This window comes from Pinus tabuliformis, chromosome 3_2, assembly GCF_031772625.1.
Source record: "Pinus tabuliformis cultivar Carrire ecotype Pingquan chromosome 3_2, CPIR1, whole genome shotgun sequence".
Lineage (NCBI taxonomy): Eukaryota > Viridiplantae > Streptophyta > Pinopsida > Pinales > Pinaceae > Pinus > Pinus tabuliformis.
In genome coordinates, this window is record NC_142302.1 from 974,813,998 (window position 1) to 974,832,205 (window position 18,208).

The 18,208-nt window shown below is 36.8% G+C and overlaps 1 protein-coding gene across 15 annotated transcripts; it reads right to left on the reverse strand.

The window, feature by feature from the left end:
* Positions 1–9,047: 9,047 nt before the first annotated feature.
* Positions 9,048–16,786, reverse strand: LOC149183884 (uncharacterized). 15 transcript variants are annotated; one of them, XM_089417299.1, is made up of 13 exons: positions 15,728–15,830; positions 15,486–15,637; positions 15,306–15,393; positions 15,133–15,226; positions 14,937–14,968; positions 12,196–12,262; positions 11,970–12,098; positions 11,728–11,882; positions 11,548–11,635; positions 11,375–11,468; positions 11,179–11,210; positions 9,289–9,369; positions 9,052–9,191 (listed from the first exon to the last, which is right to left on the reverse strand). In XM_089417299.1, exons 6-12 carry the CDS (start codon positions 12,260–12,262, stop codon positions 9,293–9,295), a joined length of 642 nt encoding a protein of 213 aa, XP_089273425.1. In that variant the 5' UTR covers positions 14,937–14,968; positions 15,133–15,226; positions 15,306–15,393; positions 15,486–15,637; positions 15,728–15,830; the 3' UTR covers positions 9,052–9,191; positions 9,289–9,292. The 15 variants fall into 15 exon arrangements, with proteins under 15 accessions (XP_089273415.1, XP_089273414.1, XP_089273425.1 ...); XM_089417298.1 differs by having other exon boundaries at positions 12,196–12,292; XM_089417296.1 differs by lacking the exon at positions 12,196–12,262 and having other exon boundaries at positions 15,133–15,223; positions 15,349–15,393.
* Positions 16,787–18,208: the final 1,422 nt, after the last annotated feature.

Below are 18,208 nucleotides of genomic sequence, written 5' to 3' on the forward strand. Positions count from 1 at the left end.
TATTTCCAATCAAAAGTAATTGAAGATAGAACAATAAATGCAATGAAAAAGGAGACAATCAACACATCAAAAAGAGACACCATATTTGGTCAAAGACAAGGGAAAACCCCACTATGGGAAAAACCATTTGAAAATTATGTTGAGTATGGAGCATGATTGTTTAGAGGTCTTTGTTTCAGCCAGATGTATACCCCAGGAAGTTTGTACACCCCTCCACGTGGGGGGGTGCGGAGGGGACTTGTCCCCCCCGCGGGGGTCCGTGGGGGCCAATCCCCCCAACTAGGGGGTCTAGGGGCCAGCGGTCCCCCAGGGGGGGCTCGGGGTCAGCGCCCCCGAAGCTAAAAACAGATGTAAAATTGCCTTGTAAAAGTATAGTAATTTCTAGTCAATATGGGCTATTCATTAGGCAGATGATCTGACGGTAGAACTTATGTTTAGTTTAGGGTTTTTTGCCCTAGAAGGAAACCCCTCTCTTTGTATGAGGGCATTGTATTTGAGGCTGTGTAATAGATTTGTATTCTCCGAGTGAGAAACAGAGAGGTGAGGCTGTGAGAGAAAACATAGGATATTACAGCGGATTTGCTGTAGATTGTGTCTCTTCATTTTTTTGGATAATAGAAAGGAAGGACTGGCTGTTCGAGGTGGACGTAGCCCAAACTGGGTGAACCACGTATATCTGTGTCTCTCTTGTTTTATGTGTTTTCTGTGTTTATATTTCTACAATATTTTATGTGTTCCATTGCTCCGTAATATATAATATTCTAACAACTGGTATCAAAGCCGAAGGTCTATTTGGCTGATAAACTCGCAGGAAAGAAGGGTTCCTCATTTGAGTGGGAGCAATGGTGGAAGATGGTAAGTTTAGGGTCGAGAAATTTAATGGCCAAAATTTCTCACTGTGGAAGATGCAAATGGAAGATTATCTGTATCAGAAAGATCTATACCTACCATTGGGTGGAAAAACAAAGATGCCGACGGGTATGACAGATGAAGAATGGAACCTTCTCTATAGAAAGGCACTCAGAACAGTACGGTTGTGCCTCGCAGCGTCGGTTGCCTTCAACATTTCGAAGGAAACAACGACAGAGGGTTTGATTAAGGCGTTGGAGAAACTATATGAAAAACCCTCGGCCTCAAACAAGGTATTTCTTATGAAACGGTTATTTAATATGAAGATGTCGGAAGGTGGACTTGTTGCAGACCATTTAAACGATTTTAATACTATTACAAGTCAGTTATGTTCTGTAGGGGTAAACTTTGATGATGAAGTTAGAGATTTGCTATTCTTATGCTCATTGCCAGAAAGTTGGAATGGTTTAGTAATGGCCATTAGTAACTCTATTTCTGGATCTAGTACTTTAAAGTTTGATGATGTCGTTGGTGCTATCCTTAGTGAGGAAATGTGACGGAAAAGCTTCGGTGAGACATCGGGTAATGCTTTGAGTTTAGAGTCTAGGGGAAGAAAAATGGAAAGAGGAAAGAGCTCAGGATATCGCAGTAAATCAAGGAAAGGCAGATCCAAGTCCAAATCGGGGATAGTGTGTTGGAAATGTGGAAAGAAAGGACACCTAAAGAAACACTGTAGATCTCGGAAGGGAAAATAAGGAGATGCATAGCAAGAAAACAATCATGAAGCAAATGTGACAGGTGAGGTGTTACAAGATGCTTTGATTCTCTCTTTCGAAAATATTACTGATTCCTGGGTGGTAGATTTAGGGGCCTCATTCCATGTTACACTTGATAAGAAATATTTTCATGACTATGTTCAAGGAGATTTTGGACAAGTTCGTTTGGGTGATGATAAACCCTGTAAAATTGTTGGAATGGGTAAGGTTCTTGTAAAACAGCAGAATGGAAACCAATGGCTACTAAAGGAGGTAAGGCATGTTCCAGATCTAAAGAAAAATCTAATTTCAACAGGGTAGTTAGGCGGTGAAGGTTGTGTGACAACTTTCACAGATAAAGCTTGGAAGGTTACCAAAGGAGCCATGGTAATAGCAAAAGGAAAAAAGGTTGGTTCATTGTATTTATGCAATGGTATTTCTAACTCTGTTAATGCTTTTACTTCCAAAGGAGCAGATGCAGCATTATGGCATCATAGGCTTGGACACATGAGTGAAAAGGGGATGAAGATTCTTCACTCAAGGAATTTGTTGCCAGGTTTGAAGAATGTTGATTTGGACTTCTGTGAGAATTGCATTTATGGAAAACAGAAGAGAGTCAGATTTCTCAGAGTTGGGAAAGAAAAGAAGAGCGAAAAATTAGAGCTTGTGCATACAGATGTATGGGGACCAGCTCAGGTATCATCTCTCGGTGGTTGTCATTATTATGTTACTTTTATTGATGATGCAACTAGAAAAACTTGGATTTATTGTATTAAGAATAAATCTGATGTATTTGATACTTTCAAGAAATGGAAAGCTTTGGTTGAGATTGAGACAGGAAAGACATTGAAGTGTCTCAAATCAGACAATGGACATGAATATTGCAGCAACGAATTTGATAGGTACTGTTCAGAGCATGGAATTCATAGAGAGAAGACAGTTCCAAGAACACCACAAGAAAATGGTGTGTCAGAAAGGATGAACAGAACAATCATGGAGTGTGCAAGGTGCATGAGATTGCATGTAGGATTGCCTTTACAATCTTGGGCAGACGCTGTAGATACTGTTGTTTATCTAATAAACAGAGGGCCTTCAAGTTCCTTGGATGGTGGTGTTCCAGAGGAAGCATGGACAGGAAAAAAGGTAAACTACTCTTTTTTAAAGCCTTTTGGTTGTGAGGCCTTTGTCCATATTGATAAAGAAAATAGAACAAAGCTTGAGGCAAAGTCAAAGAAACGTACCTTTATTGGATATGGTGTTAATTATTTTGGTTATCGCTTATATGATTACGAAAATCACAAAATCATTAGGAGCAGAGATGTAATATTCAATGAAAAGGTCTTGTATAAGAATCAGTTGCAGGAAAAGAAACAGGAAAAAGAAAACAAGGAATACGCACTTCTTGATGAAATCACTGAAAAGGTAAAGGTGCCTGAAAATAATAATAATCAACAACCACAACAACAACAACCACCACAATAGCAACAGGCACCCCAAACATCTGAAAGTGGTGTTAGAAGATCTACCAGGATAATTAGACCCCCTGAACGATACTCTCCTTCATTATATTATTTATTGTTGACTGATTCTGGTGAACCCGAATGTTATGAAGAAGCAATGCAGGTTGAAAGCAGGAAGAAGTGGGAGGTAGCCATGGAAGAAGAGATGGACTCCTTAATGCATAACCAGACTTGGGACTTAGTCAGGTTGCCTGCAAGAAAAACTACATTGAAGAATAAATGGATTTACAAGCTGAAGGAAGAAGATGGAGGAAAATAGAGGTACAAAGCTAGACTTATGGTGAAGGGGTTTGCACAGAAGAAAGGTATTGATTTTGATGAAATATTTTCTCCTGTTGTTAAAATGACTTCAATTAGAACTATTTTAAGTCTAGTAACAGCTGAAGATTTGCATCTTGAGCAGTTAGATGTAAAGACAACCTTTCTCCATGGGGATTTGGAGGAAGAGATATATATGCAGTAGCCACAAGGATATGAGGTAAAAGGGAAGGAGAAATTAGTGTGAAGGTTGAAGAAGAGCTTGTATGGCTTAAAACAGGCTCCAAGGCAGTGGTATCTAAAATTTGACAAGTTTATGTCTGAACAAGGTTATACTAGATGTCACTTTGATCATTGTGTTTATCTAAAAGCAAAATGATGGTAGCTATATTATATTGTTATTGTATGTAGATGACATGCTTGTTGTAGGGTCTAACATGTAGGAAATAAATGTGCTCAAAAGAAAATTGGCAAATTCATTTGCAATGAAGGATTTGGGAGCTGCAAAACTAATCCTTGGTATGAGAATAACTAGAGACAGGAAAAATCATAAATTAACATTGTCTCGGAATGAATACATACAAAAGGTGTTGAAAAGATTTAATATGCACAATGCAAAACCAGTTAGTACACCTTTTTCTAGCCATTTCAAACTTAATAAAGAAATGTGCCCAAAGACCCAAGAAGATATGGATTATATGTCTAAAGTTCCATATGCATCAGCAGTTGGAAGCTTAATGTATGCAATGGTCTGCACAAGGCCTGATATTGCACATGCAGTGGGAGTTGTAAGCAGGTACATGAACAATCCAGGAAAGGAACATTGGATGGAAGTGAAATGGATTCTCAGATATTTGAAATGTACCACAAATCAAGCATTATGCTTTGGTGGTTCAAACATTTCTCTACAGGGATATTTTGATGCCAATATGGCAGGTGACAGAGATAACAGAAGGAGCACTACAGGATATGTATTTACTGTTGGTGGAACAGTTGTCAGTTGGGTTTCAAAAATCCAAAGTGTTGTTTCACTTTCAACAACAGAAGCAGAGTATGTTGCTGCTACAGAGGCTAGTAAAGAAATGTTTTGGTTACAAAGGTTTATGGGTGAATTGGGTAAGGAGCATGATATGGGCACATTATATAGTGATAACCAAAGTGCCATTCACCTTGCAAAGAACTCAACATTTCATTCCAGGACTAAACACACACAACTCAAGTACCACTTCATACGATCAGTGTTGGAAGATGGAGAGTTGAAGCTGGAAAAGGTACACACTAGCCAAAATCCTGCAAATATGCTAACAAAAGTTGTAATCAGGGAGAAATTGAGAATATGCTCAGTTTCAATTGGTCTTCAAGGATGACGAAGAAGATGAGAAACAACCAGGTCCAAAGAGGAGTCATTGTCCAAAAAATGAAGCAGTGGTGGAGTTGCTACAATCATTCTCCAAGTGGGAGATTTTTTAGTATGGAGCATGATGGTTTAGAGGTCTTTGTTTCAGTAGGATGTATACCCCAGGAAGTTTGTACACCCCTCCATGCGGGGGGGTGCGGGAGGGGGACTTGTCCCCCCCACGAGGGTCCGGGGAGGCCCATCCCCCTGGGCTGGGGGGTCCGAGGGCCAGTGGTCCCTCGACGGGGACTCGGGGGCAATGCCCCCGAAGCTAAAAACAGATGTAAATTTTCCTTGTAAAAGTATAGTAATTTCTAGTCAATCTGGGTCGTTCATTAGGCGGATGATCTGACGGTAGAACTTATTTTTAGTTTAGGGTTTTTTTCCCTAGAAGGCAACCCCTCTCTTTGTATGAGGGCATTGTATTTGAGGCTATGTAATAGATGTGTATTCTCCAAGTGAGAAACAGAGAGGTGAGACTGTGAGAGAAAACATAGGATATTACAGCGGATTTGTTGTAGGTTGTGTCTCTTCATTTTGTTGGATAATAGAAAGGAAGGACTGGCTGTTCGAGGTGGACGTAGCCCAAACTGGGTGAACCACATATATATGTGTCTCTCTTGTTTTATGCGTTTTCTATGTTTATATTTCTGCAATATTTTATGTGTTCCATTGCTCCGTATTATATAATATTTTAACAAATTATTCTTTTATTAGATTGTCATAAAATGTTTAGCAGAGAGCACAATGCGCCTAATACAAAATCATCCAGCAAAATTAACCCAACAACATTCAGAAATATATTCATAGTATTGATATAGATTAGAGACAGATTTTCCTGTCTACAATCAACTGCGGTCAAATGTCAAAATTGAGCTTTATAGCCTTATCGCATGGAGGAAGAGTTGTGCATGTGGTTGAACTTCCAATCGTACCCATGAGCCTGCTAGTATGCGGTTATAGCCGAAAATTTCCTTCGACAAGCCTATGGTCAGAAACCAAAACCCTAAAACACGTGCGAGCTTCGAACCCTGTAATCTCGAACCTGTGCAAACCTCTTCCCTCGACCCAGCCTCAGACCTATGAGAACCAATCAATGAAGAAGAGAAGAAGATGATGCTTGGTAATGTCCAAATCAGCTTGAGGTCACTTGTATTTATAGTCTTCCAAGGGTGACCATTTTCCTATTAGGGTCGACCTGTTTATATGTTCACTTATGGGCTTTTCTTCAAAATTACACTCTCTTGTCCAAATTGAGCGCTTCAATAGTCAAAATTGGTCCTCTTGAAAATATGAATCTCGTCCCGTCGCTGGAATTTGACACTAAGATGCCAAAAATTAACATTTTTTAAGAGTGATTTTTCACCAATTCATCATTTCTTTGTCTTTTCTCAAAAAATAAATTCACAAATTGGTCAATTTCACTTTAAATTTTCTGTATTTTAAACATTAAATAAGCTTATATGGATGATATTTGACAAAATTTACAAGTTTTAGTAGTAAACTGTATTTTTCATTGAATATTCACCTACATAACTATATGACTTTTCAATTTAAAACAAGGGCTACATAGTAGCTAGTCCCTGCCACTTAGTTTAAATATAGCTAAATTAAAATAGAAAACAATAAAAATACAAAGTTTTAAAAATTTAAAATGTTATAATTAGATTAATTTGAAATTGTAATTAAATGCATTATTTAATTTTGTAAATTAACATTATTTGTATTGCAACATAGAAATAATTATTAATAGTTTACATTTGGCTTTTTATAGTTTGTGGATATGGTCTTATGAAAATCTTATTATTAGACATGGGTATAGAGGTCCTATCATAATTTTCTATTATACCTTGGTTTGTGAATATGAGAAATTTTATATTTATTCTTATTACAAACATCTTATTATTTTGAATATCATTCATTCATTAATAGTATCAAATTTATCATATATGGTTAAGTTCGCACAAAAACTTAAGTGACCTCTACCCCTTAAAAATATAATGTAAAAATAAAAATATATCTCTCACATACCATTAATAAATATTTTTAAATTACATATGTGATTTTAAATAATAATTTTAAATTATATATGTAATTTTAAATAATATATTTTTTATTAGATTATATTAATCATTATCCATTTTTATAAATAGGAATATAAAATAATTATACTATTAGCAATAATTTTATCACCTTCCTAAAACAAATTGTATCATAAATGCCTATCCTACACCTTGATGTGATGTATGTACTTTGATTAATTAATAGAGGTAATGGGCACATTAATAGAGGCAAAGGGAAATAACATGTTTAATTTGATAGCTAATCAAATTGAACATAAATAAATTAAATTATTTTAAAAAAATCATATATTTCAATGTGTAATGTTATACTATAGAATTTTTTACAAATTTTTTTGTCAAACCCAAACTAATATGGGTTTGACCAAAAACCCATTGCAATATCCATGCCTTGCAGCAGAGATAATAATCACATGAATATTATAACTAGCAATTGTCCCAAAAGGTACAAAGAGAGGCCGATAGGATTATTAAATTAGAGTTGTTGAATTTCTCTAAAAGAGATATTGGTTGAAGCCTACAAGGAGCAACGAGATTTGATGTTTGGAGTTCTATGCTATCTGGACATCATATTTCTTTAAATACAATGTAATTTTTTATAAAAGTTCAAGCCCAATGCAGTTCTGCCATGCAGACATACACTTAAATCGCTACTGGACTTATGATATTGACAAAGTTAAAGTAAAGTGGTATACAAGAGAATGTATCAAGCTAAACCACAAGTTACACATCTTTAGACCTGAAAAAGTACATAACAATGGTCTGGCAAATCAATAGTGAGTCACTAAAACGAGTGACCACAAGAAGAGACAATTGTATTAATCGAAAGAAAATACAAAGTTGCTAATTAGAAATCTATGGTCAAACACTATTGTTCTCATAAGTAGTGTTTGTTATCACATGCATCTACAGTGGCCATTCAAGTTTCAATTTTATTAGATCAATTGGAACTTGTTTGGTTCACAATCAATATTTTCTATTCAACTATATGTGTTTTATGTTTCGCAGATAACATAAAGAACAAAACAGTAAATCTCATCCTCTCATCAATAATCACTATTAAGTTGTTTACATATTTTACTCTTCAGTGAGCCAATGAAGTGTAATTAAGATGGCCATCATTCCAATGTCAGCCAATGGAGTGTAATTATAAACTCATCCAATATAGATCAACCACAAGAATAATGTCAAGCTGTATCATCCAACAATAAGTTTTTCTTTTCAATTAAGAAGCTACCAGTTCTTTGGCTGTCGCATAAAATATAAATTGAGGAGTTAAAAGACACTAGGGCCATTATAGCTAAACATGCATCAAGGTTTACTGCTTTACCCGATCAGGATGCAAAAAGAAATGCTACAACGCAGTAGCAATGGATTCATCAGCGAAAATTGGCCAGACTTTAATTAATTCACAAAACGTTGAATGATATCAATTGTTCAAAAGTTTTAAACAAGTAAAGAAACACGAGAAAAGACAATAAATGCTCACCAAAACAAAAGAGGTGTGCAAATGATTAAATTAGTTACTGAGGTGTGCTGAAATGCCTTAAAAAGTGCTTATAGACTTTAACTATATTTATTAAGGACCCCAACTGGAATTTGCAAAGCAAAAAGTTTTTCCCCAAGGTTTGTTATTATCATGTTCTCGTTCTCTAAAAGTTTGCTCCAAGTAGATCAAGTGGGCAAGGGACTTTACATGGACTCCACTCAACTTGGACTTTACATGGACTCCACTCAACTTCAAACACAGCTTCAGCCATTATGCAGAGTGATTGAAATTGAACACAGCTAAGTAAAGAAGACCAACAATTGAGCTATAATCAGTATCAGGGACTCCTCGAGCACCAACTGGACACAAAACAGATGAAGACTCCCTAGCCTTTGCCGCTGCTCGCATAGCTTCATCTGGATTCAATTTGGCTAGCCTCCAAGCACTGATTCTAACAGGACGCTTCTGCATCCTGTTTTCCATCCTATTTACAACCTCGATATCATCAAGATCAACAGTGGACGGGTGTGGAATAACTTCATCCTGCCATTTAACACACAATACATGTCAGCCTGTACTACTATAGTCTGACCAAATTACAGACCTAAACCAAGATTTGAAATTGTGGATAACAAATTTATATACCTGATGCTCAACAAATATTCTAAGTGGTGTACACCATGCACCTTTATACTGCAAACCAAGAGAAATTCCTCCACTTAAACCAGTGGCAGTTGAACCACTTGGGGAAGAAGGTATACTTCGTGCATCACCCTCAACAGAAACTCCTGGCGGCTCACTTTGTGACCTCATTGCCACTACATATTCATATGTCGTAATTCCCTGCTATTCAGTACTCTTGTTAAAGGATGTTAAGTTTAGTGAATATAAATCGACAAAAGATTGTTGAGAACCATATGGATTTTTAAATAAAACTAACCTTTTTAATCAGTGTAATATGAAAAAATAAAAGCTCTGCTAATGGCATTGAAGCAAGTAAGGCCACCAATGTACATACTACCTGCACGAAGACAACATCAGAACTCAGTTTCAGAGACAAAAGCTTACTAAAGTTTTATGCCAGTTATCAAACTTAGAGTACCTTAATATTGGCTGAATGTTGTTAGGTTTATCAGATTTTATAGAACCTCTTCAATGAATTACTGTCCTTCCTATAATTCAGGAATCATTCAACATTTTCATACAATTTTTTCTCTTGTGATTCTATACAGGCATTCTGTGGTCCAGACTCCAACATAACATTCCAAGAAGTTTTCCTCAAACAACATAAACTTTAGATCCTTCTAGAAAATCTCTGAAAGAATACAATTTCAGTTCACTGAAACTGGGTAACAGCATGCCAATCACAGACAAGAGTGGACAAACATACAACCACATAGATCATCCAAAAGCATATTTCATTTCAAATACATGACAGAAATATGTTGTTCAATGTAAAGCAATTTATCTTCCTAGCAATGAAGCAAGTTTTGAACACATACATAACCAATAATCTCCCTAATCTATCAGAAATCTTGTGTTCCTCATAATATCAACTCAGCTTTAGATTTTAAAAGGGAATGATGTGTATGCCCAACCAAGCTCACAGGATTTTATCATGCATCAATATATCCACCATCCCAGCTTATTATAAAGCCTGAGTGTTCCATTTTGACACTGAAGTAAATGTTGATGCTCAAGTATTACATTGCCTTTCCAGGACTTTTAATGCTACTACTGCAATCGACTTAACTATCTCCTATTATAAAACTTTTATAAAAAAGCAAACTTAGCCATTTGCATCAGCTATAGCCTTTCATAATGCATTTCCACAAGATTATTCACTTTATGCATGTGCAGCCACGCAATCGGATGCTGACAATTGATCATCAATAGTTTTCCCCCAGACAAATGTCAAATATTAGATAGCTCCATTGCATCTTAGAAAGCATTCACAGAGCCTTCAACACTGCTCCTTGAGTCCCCAAAAGTCAAACAGGATATCATTGCAGCTGCAATGACATCTTGTAACTTGTAAGAGAGTAATAGGCAGATCCAAACTTCTAGGTATGTCCAGAAAAATTCAGAGCGACTAAGTCAAACAGGGTATGATTTCCAACATAAATAAACAAAATCCCAGATACTCTTGAGGCATAGATAGGAGCCTACTCAGCATTAGTATCCTGATCACTGTGCATCTGCACATTAATAATTGCATGGGCAACATATATGCCAGGCAAGCTACATAACCTGTCAAAACCCATAGAATGGTTTGAAGCATCCTCATATGCGTATAATAATCTCTCTATGGATAAAATACCACTTTATATTCTCCTTGAAAGTTGAAAGTTGAAACCTTTCATCTACATCCAAGGAGATTAGTCCGGCTTTCATGGATGATGTACACAGAAGATCTCCAAGTCACTTGAATAGCTTCATTAACCTAAGCTAGCAGTTAGCACCCCACTCAAAGCACTGAACCCCTAGATACACTTGGCATCATGTGAACTGGTACCTGCTATTCTATTAGACAGATCAGAGTTTACCCTCAGTAAGTGTGACTGGAAGTTAGGCATTTAGGGGGCTACATTGATTATATCCCGAGTTTATCCCTTGGGATTTGACTATGGGATTTAGCAAAGAATATAACTTGTATTAAGCATTCCAATGGAGTTTCAAGCCTTTGATTATATTTTGATTAAATTTGGCTTTCTATTCTGAGAGAATAGGTTCTATGACCAAGTTCTGTCACAAAGGACTTTAAAGGATGAGCATAAACATAAGAATACCAAAGGAATTTCTAATTCTATAGTTTATAGAACCACCATACCTGGAATTTGCGTCAGTGGTAGAAGGGCATTCCTACATCAAGTAGAACATAAATTTGTCAGGATTGAAGGCATCCTTAATTCTATGGGAAAAAGGGGATCAGTATAACAGTTTATTCAAGACAAATATTACTACCCATATAGGGTTTGTGCACCCATTGGGTTTGAAAATCAAACCTGAATAGAAATTGTACTTACAATTCATGGTCACCTAGGATATGGCCTTCACGCTCATTAATGCATCCAAGCATCCATTTTTCTGCAGTTTCATTTCCGGGACAAAATGGATCTTCTGTTCACAAAACCCAAACACTCATTCTCCCAATCCAACATACCCATATAAGTCAAAGCAAACAATTTGCAATTCATACCGTTAGCAGAGAACCAGAGTGGAGTGGATGCCGAATCAGGGACCTGCATGTCTTGATATTCACCCAAAAGATGACTTTCACTATTATTCTGTCAACAGACATCATGGGTATAGTTAAATTGAAAGGTGCAATGAAATTCACAGATGACCAGTAAAGGTTTTTATTGTTTTCGTGGTTCACCAGTCCAATGCCTCCTTCACATTGTTGACTTGGGTTTGAATCGCAGAATACAGACTCAGATTGATCTCCTGGAAACAAAAGCATCCGCCTTCTTTTACACCGGGGACTGCCCTTTGAAGTATGATCTGGATTAATAGTATCCTCATTCTTACCTGCTATTAACCAAATGAGACCAAACTATACTCCAACTCATTACAAAACTTTTGACATACTGTGGTTTATTTCAAAATCAGATAATTAACCTTCATTGCTTTTGATATCCAATGTGGGCAATCTGGGATCCGTTACTTCTGATAAAGGCGTAGATGTAAATAAAGTTCTGTTTTCTGCCTCGCTTTGAGTCCATTCATCCCAGAGAGACTGAGATAGAACTGCGCACAAAATTAGATTGCTTTTAAGTCATTAAACCAAACAGAGCACTACGAAATACCATAAACATAATGAAATTAGCAGTCAAGAATTCCTAACCCAATGGCGAATCCACATCCAATACGAAGGAGTCCTCCTTCCAGTCCCATGGATCGCTCCCATCCATCTACCCAGATCAATAAATTCAAAACACAATCTAATGGCATAGAAGACCAATAACAATATCAGAACAGACAATCATAATACAAACAATCAAGAAGCAAACAATACTATTTGAACGTTGGGTGAGTTACAGCTCCCATGAGATACAAACCAGTGAATTTCAGTCATACAGTTGTGGAAAAATCAAAGCCAGTACAGTGCAGACTACTATTTTATCCAGAGTTTGCTTTCCAACCAGCCAAAACAGTTGAATAACATGATTCCTAATTCAATATACTGCAAACCCCAGAGGATGAGGAAAACCAAACAAGCACAGTACAACTATACTACCCTACATGGCGGGAAGTATATATAGCAGAGTATAACCAAACGTATACACACATATATAGCAAGATACATACATATATGTATATATATTTGATCAAACCAGAGATTGTTCTTTTTTTTAAATATACGTGTAGGGACCTCATTCCAGCCTTTTTTTTTTTTTTTTTTTTTTTTTTCTGGTAACTTAGAATATTTAGAAAGTGTTGAGGGACAAATCCAAAACATTATCAAAACGAACAAGCACAGTTCTTATCAAGGTGTTACTTTGCGCCTAAAACAAATGAGTAAATCAAAATGTCATACCAAAGAGCTTGCTCAAGTGCCCTGAACATATGAAGAATTAGAAAGGAACACAGAATTCGAGTTATGATCAAGCACGTATGTAAAAAGGAATTTCCTTGTTCCTAGAAGGAATAACAAAATAGAATCCATAGATAAAGGCTTCCTAAAACTCTCTGAACCCATGTACCTCTTCTACCAAGCTCTAAATATCCAGTAAACCATTCTCACAGAACTCCATATGATGCCTCCATCATAATTGTTCACTCTATGATTTATTTCCTACTTATTTACCTTATGTACCTTCAATTTGCTCATCACATACTAAGGCTCCAAAGGCTGCAAAATTTCAACTTTCGAAAACCTATACCACATGTTTGCGCTGAATGCTGTATATGGATGGAATTTGTGCAGGGATACTTCTACATTATATGCTGTTACAGATAAACAATATATAATATAAATTCATTTCATTCCAAACCCTTCACCCGGCTGCACAATGGTTGCTGCTTCATTGTTGCTAAGGTTACCATTTAATATCAGGTATAGACAAAAACATCGTTGCGAGCATTCTTCAACTAATAAGTAACCATATCTATAAATGAGCTAGAAAGGATGCACCCATAATTCAGTGGCAGTATCATGCCAAAACTCTGCTAATTAAAAACGGTGGCCAACAAGCACAATTTAGTGGCTTTTGGGTGAAAACACAATGATAATACGTCTTCTGACTCATTATGCCCTTCCACCTTCACAACCCCAGCTTAGTGGTTTCTGGGTGAAATAACAACGGAAACATGTTTCCTAACTCAGTATACCCTTCCAACTTGAGCCATTATTTTGTTAATCACTAAAATCACCCCTCAAAAATCACTGGAATCACCCCTTAAAAATTCATGGTTCAATTTGCAATTCTTCTCTCACCAAGCACAGTAGATTTTTTTGTATCATCAAAAATAGCTTGAATGGAATCCCATAGCTTCTTCTCTGAGCAATCAGTAGAACTACATTTACTATTGAACATTAACTGATACAAATCATAGAAGGAAATTCATATTGCCATTTAGTGAAGGCAAAACAAGCATAAACTAGTTCGTTCAAGTCAGTAAACAACATCCAGAGTTTCCTATTGATATATGATGTGTAACTAAATGTTATAATAAACTAAGAAATACCAAGCCCAGGGATCACCTGCAAATATTATACAATTGAGTTTACATTGCATGTCTGAAGAAAAATTCTCAAACTTCCTGAATTTTGATAATATTCCTTGAAGAACTTTCCTTATCACTCCTAACATATTTACCTTCCTAATCTTCACTTCACAACTTTCCTTTAGAAATTTAAATAACACTGATATATAAAACCGACTTTCCAATCATTTAAGCTATTACTGAAACTCAAGTCAACTTAATTTACTTATCTATATATATATATATATATATATATATATATATATATATATATATATATATATATATAGATATATATAGTATTTTATTTATTCATTTATTTTAACTACCATCGTCACAACACACTTCAATGTTGTTGCCATCTCTGTCATCTCAATACCAAGAGTATTGGCATGCATCAGAAGTTATTGTCATCAAGCTACTATTTTTTCTGTCATCAAGGTTACTCTGTCATCAAGAGAATGTCATTACTGTCATCATCAAGGCCACTGCTATACGAGGGTACTATACTGGTTCTCATCAATAGTCATACATCAAGGTCTAATATTGTCTCATTGTTACAATCATACAAGGTCACTGCCAAGCATGGTTACTTGCTATATCAAAGTTATTGTTATATAGGTCCTGTCACATATCCCAATCATTATCATTAAGATCATTGTCAAATATCAAGAGAGCTGTAATGAAGATCACTGTCAAAGTCATCAAATGTTGCTGTCAAGCCTAAGTTCGCTGTCATGTAAAGGTCAACACCATATTTTCTATTCTGAGAGAATAGGTTCTATGACCAAGTTCTGTCACAAAGGACTTTAAAGGATGAGCATAAACATAAGAATACCAAAGGAGTTTCTAATTCTATAGTTTATAGAACCACCATACCTGGAATTTGCGTCAGTGGTAGAAGGGCATTCCTACATCAAGTAGAACATAAATTTGTCAGGATTGAAGGCATCCTTAATTCTATGGGAAAAAGGGGATCAATATAACAGTTTATTCAAGACAAATATTACTGCCCATATAGGGTTTGTGCACCCATTGGGTTTGAAAATCAAACCTGAATAGAAATTGTACTTACAATTCATGGTCACCTAGGATATGGCCTTCACGCTCATTAATGCATCCAAGCATCCATTTTTCTGCAGTTTCATTTCCGGGACAAAATGGATCTTCTGTTCACAAAACCCAAACACTCATTCTCCCAATCCAACATACCCATATAAGTCAAAGCAAACAATTTGCAATTCATACCGTTAGCAGAGAACTAGAGTGAAGTGGATGCCGAATCAGGGACCTGCATGTCTTGATATTCACCCAAAAGATGACTTTCACTATTATTCTGTCAACAGACATCATGGGTATAGTTAAATTGAAAGGTGCAATGAAATTCACAGATGACCAGTAAAGGTTTTTATTGTTTTCGTGGCTCACCAGTCCAATGCCTCCTTCACATTGTTGACTTGGGTTTGAATCGCAGAATACAGACTCAGATTGATCTCCCGGAAACAAAAGCATTCGCCTTCTTTTACACCGGGGACTGCCCTTTGAAGTATGATCTGGATTAATAGTATCCTCATTCTTACCTGCTATTAACCAAATGAGACCAAACCATACTCCAACTCATTACAAAACTTTTGACATACTGTGGTTTATTTCAAAATCAGATAATTAACCTTCATTGCTTTTGATATCCAATGTGGGCAATCTGGGATCCGTTACTTCTGATAAAGGCGTGGATGTAAATAAAGTTTTGTTTTCTGCCTCGCTTTGAGTCCATTCATCCCAGAGATGAGATAGAACTGCACACAAAATTAGATTGCATGTAAGTCATTAAACCAAACAGAGCACTACGAAATACCATAAACATAATGAAATTAGCAGTCAAGAATTCCTAACCCAATGGCGAATCCACATCCAATACGAAGGAGTCCTCCTTCCAGTCCCATGGATCGCTCCCATCCATCTACCCAGATCGATAAATTCAAAACACGATTTAATGGCATAGAAGACCAATAACAATATCAGAACAGACAATCATAATACAAACAATCAAGAAGCAAACAATACTATTTGAACGTTGGGTGAGTTACAGCTCCCATGAGATACAAACCAGTGAATTTCAGTCATACAGTTGTGGAAAAATCAAAGCCAGTACAGTGCATACTACTATTTTATCCAGAGTTTGCTTTCCAACCAGCCAAAACAGTTGAATAACATGATTCCTAATTCAATATACTGCAAACCCCAGAGGATGAGGAAAACCAAACAAGCACAGTACAACTATACTACCCTACATGGCGGGAAGTATATACAGCAGAGTATAACCAAACGTATACACACATATATAGCAAGATACATACATATATGTATATATATTTGATCAAACCAGAGATTGTTCTTTTTTTTAAATATACCTGTACTGCTCTGCTGTAAAAAAACAAAAGATTTGTTGTCGTTGGAATGGCATTCACCGCGCCCAAAAACCACCGCCTCCCCATTCTTGAGAGCCAGAGTAGGTGGTAACCCGCCCAAGCGCCTACAGCTGCGATTTCCTCTGCAAAATACCTTCGAACCTGAGACATACAGAGTCGGCTAATAAGCACTCCACCAGAATCAATAAGAAGAACTGCAATTGTGCAACCTTGAGAGGGTTTCCGTTGAGGTTTCGCGAGACTTGAGCAAATACATTACGGGAGAAAATGCCCACTCCGCCAGGTGTCAAGTGAGAATGAAGGCTGAACAAAGACGAAGTTCGTCGGGTGTCCGCCAGGTGTCAGCGTCAGAAGGAGAAGGACGACGAAAGGTCCCTTTCAAAGGAAGGCCTATCGGCCTAATAAGATATAATATTTGAATCCTTAAAAATATCCAAGTAACAATTGTTTCCTCTTCATCGTTTTCTCTTCATCATATTTTGAAGTATTTATGAACTCTAGATTTTTCTATACTTGCCATGCTTAAATTTTTATAGTCCTTCCATTTTCTTATCACATATATCTTCCACCCTTTTAGTGTAATAGAACTATTTTTTTCACCATTACCAAAAAATTCCCTATAACATTTTTATCCAAATTTCTTTTCAACGTTACTAAAAAAGAGTTAGTGGGAGATCCTGATAAAACTTTATAGTGCAAACTATCTTCTCCTCCATTAATCAAATATCATATTATATATATACATGTCTATTGTATCAAGATAGGAAAATTATCTTGGACATGCAATCTGTTGGTTGAGAGAATATCTCCACCACACACCAAACTAGGGAAACCACTCCTATAGAATAGGAACAGACTCTTTGCATAGAAAGTCACAACTGAGACAAGTAGGAATTAATATTCCAACACACCCCCTTAATGAGTACTTGTCTCGATATCGATCTGCAAAGTCTAGTTCCGATCAAACATAACAGAAGAATATGTTGATGTCCATATAAAGGAACAACCATCCACTGGAATACATGGGTGCCAACTGCTGCAACCTCCAATCTTGTAGGATGTCCTTCATATACATGGTTCTATCAACAATTATAATTGCATAAATGTACATGTACCTGTAAATCCCCCTTCAATATCATCATGGGTTTTATCAGATTAATCGTAACCATGCTCTAGATTTTATCGGATCACCCTCAACCATGCCACCAAGGGCTCTCAGCCACCAAGGCTAAACACAACCACCAAGGCTCAACTCATCCATGAAAGCTCAACACAGCCACGAAGGCTCAACTCAGCCACTCTGGGCTACAAACCTACCACTAGAGCACTCCAGCCACTTTGGTCCACAAACCTGCCACTAGGGCACTCCAGCCACTAAGGCTCACTAAATACCCGACTCTACCAAGCCGAGGGTTTTCTCGGCTAACCCAAAACCATGCCAACAGGAATCTATGTCCCACTTCACTCTTACATGTGGTTTCTGGCTTACCACAAACCGACACTGCAATATGTGGTTTTTAGATTACCATGAACTGTATGGGGGTACACATGCCTTACAAGGGTTACAACACAACTCAAACTTTTGGAGTTATCAGGTACATATTTTACAAAGACCACTACAAAACATCCTAGACTTTCTTACTAATAAAATGTGTGACTCACAATACATCATGCTAGTGAGTCTATTCCACAAACTCACATAAACTTTTTCCTAGTTGTCCA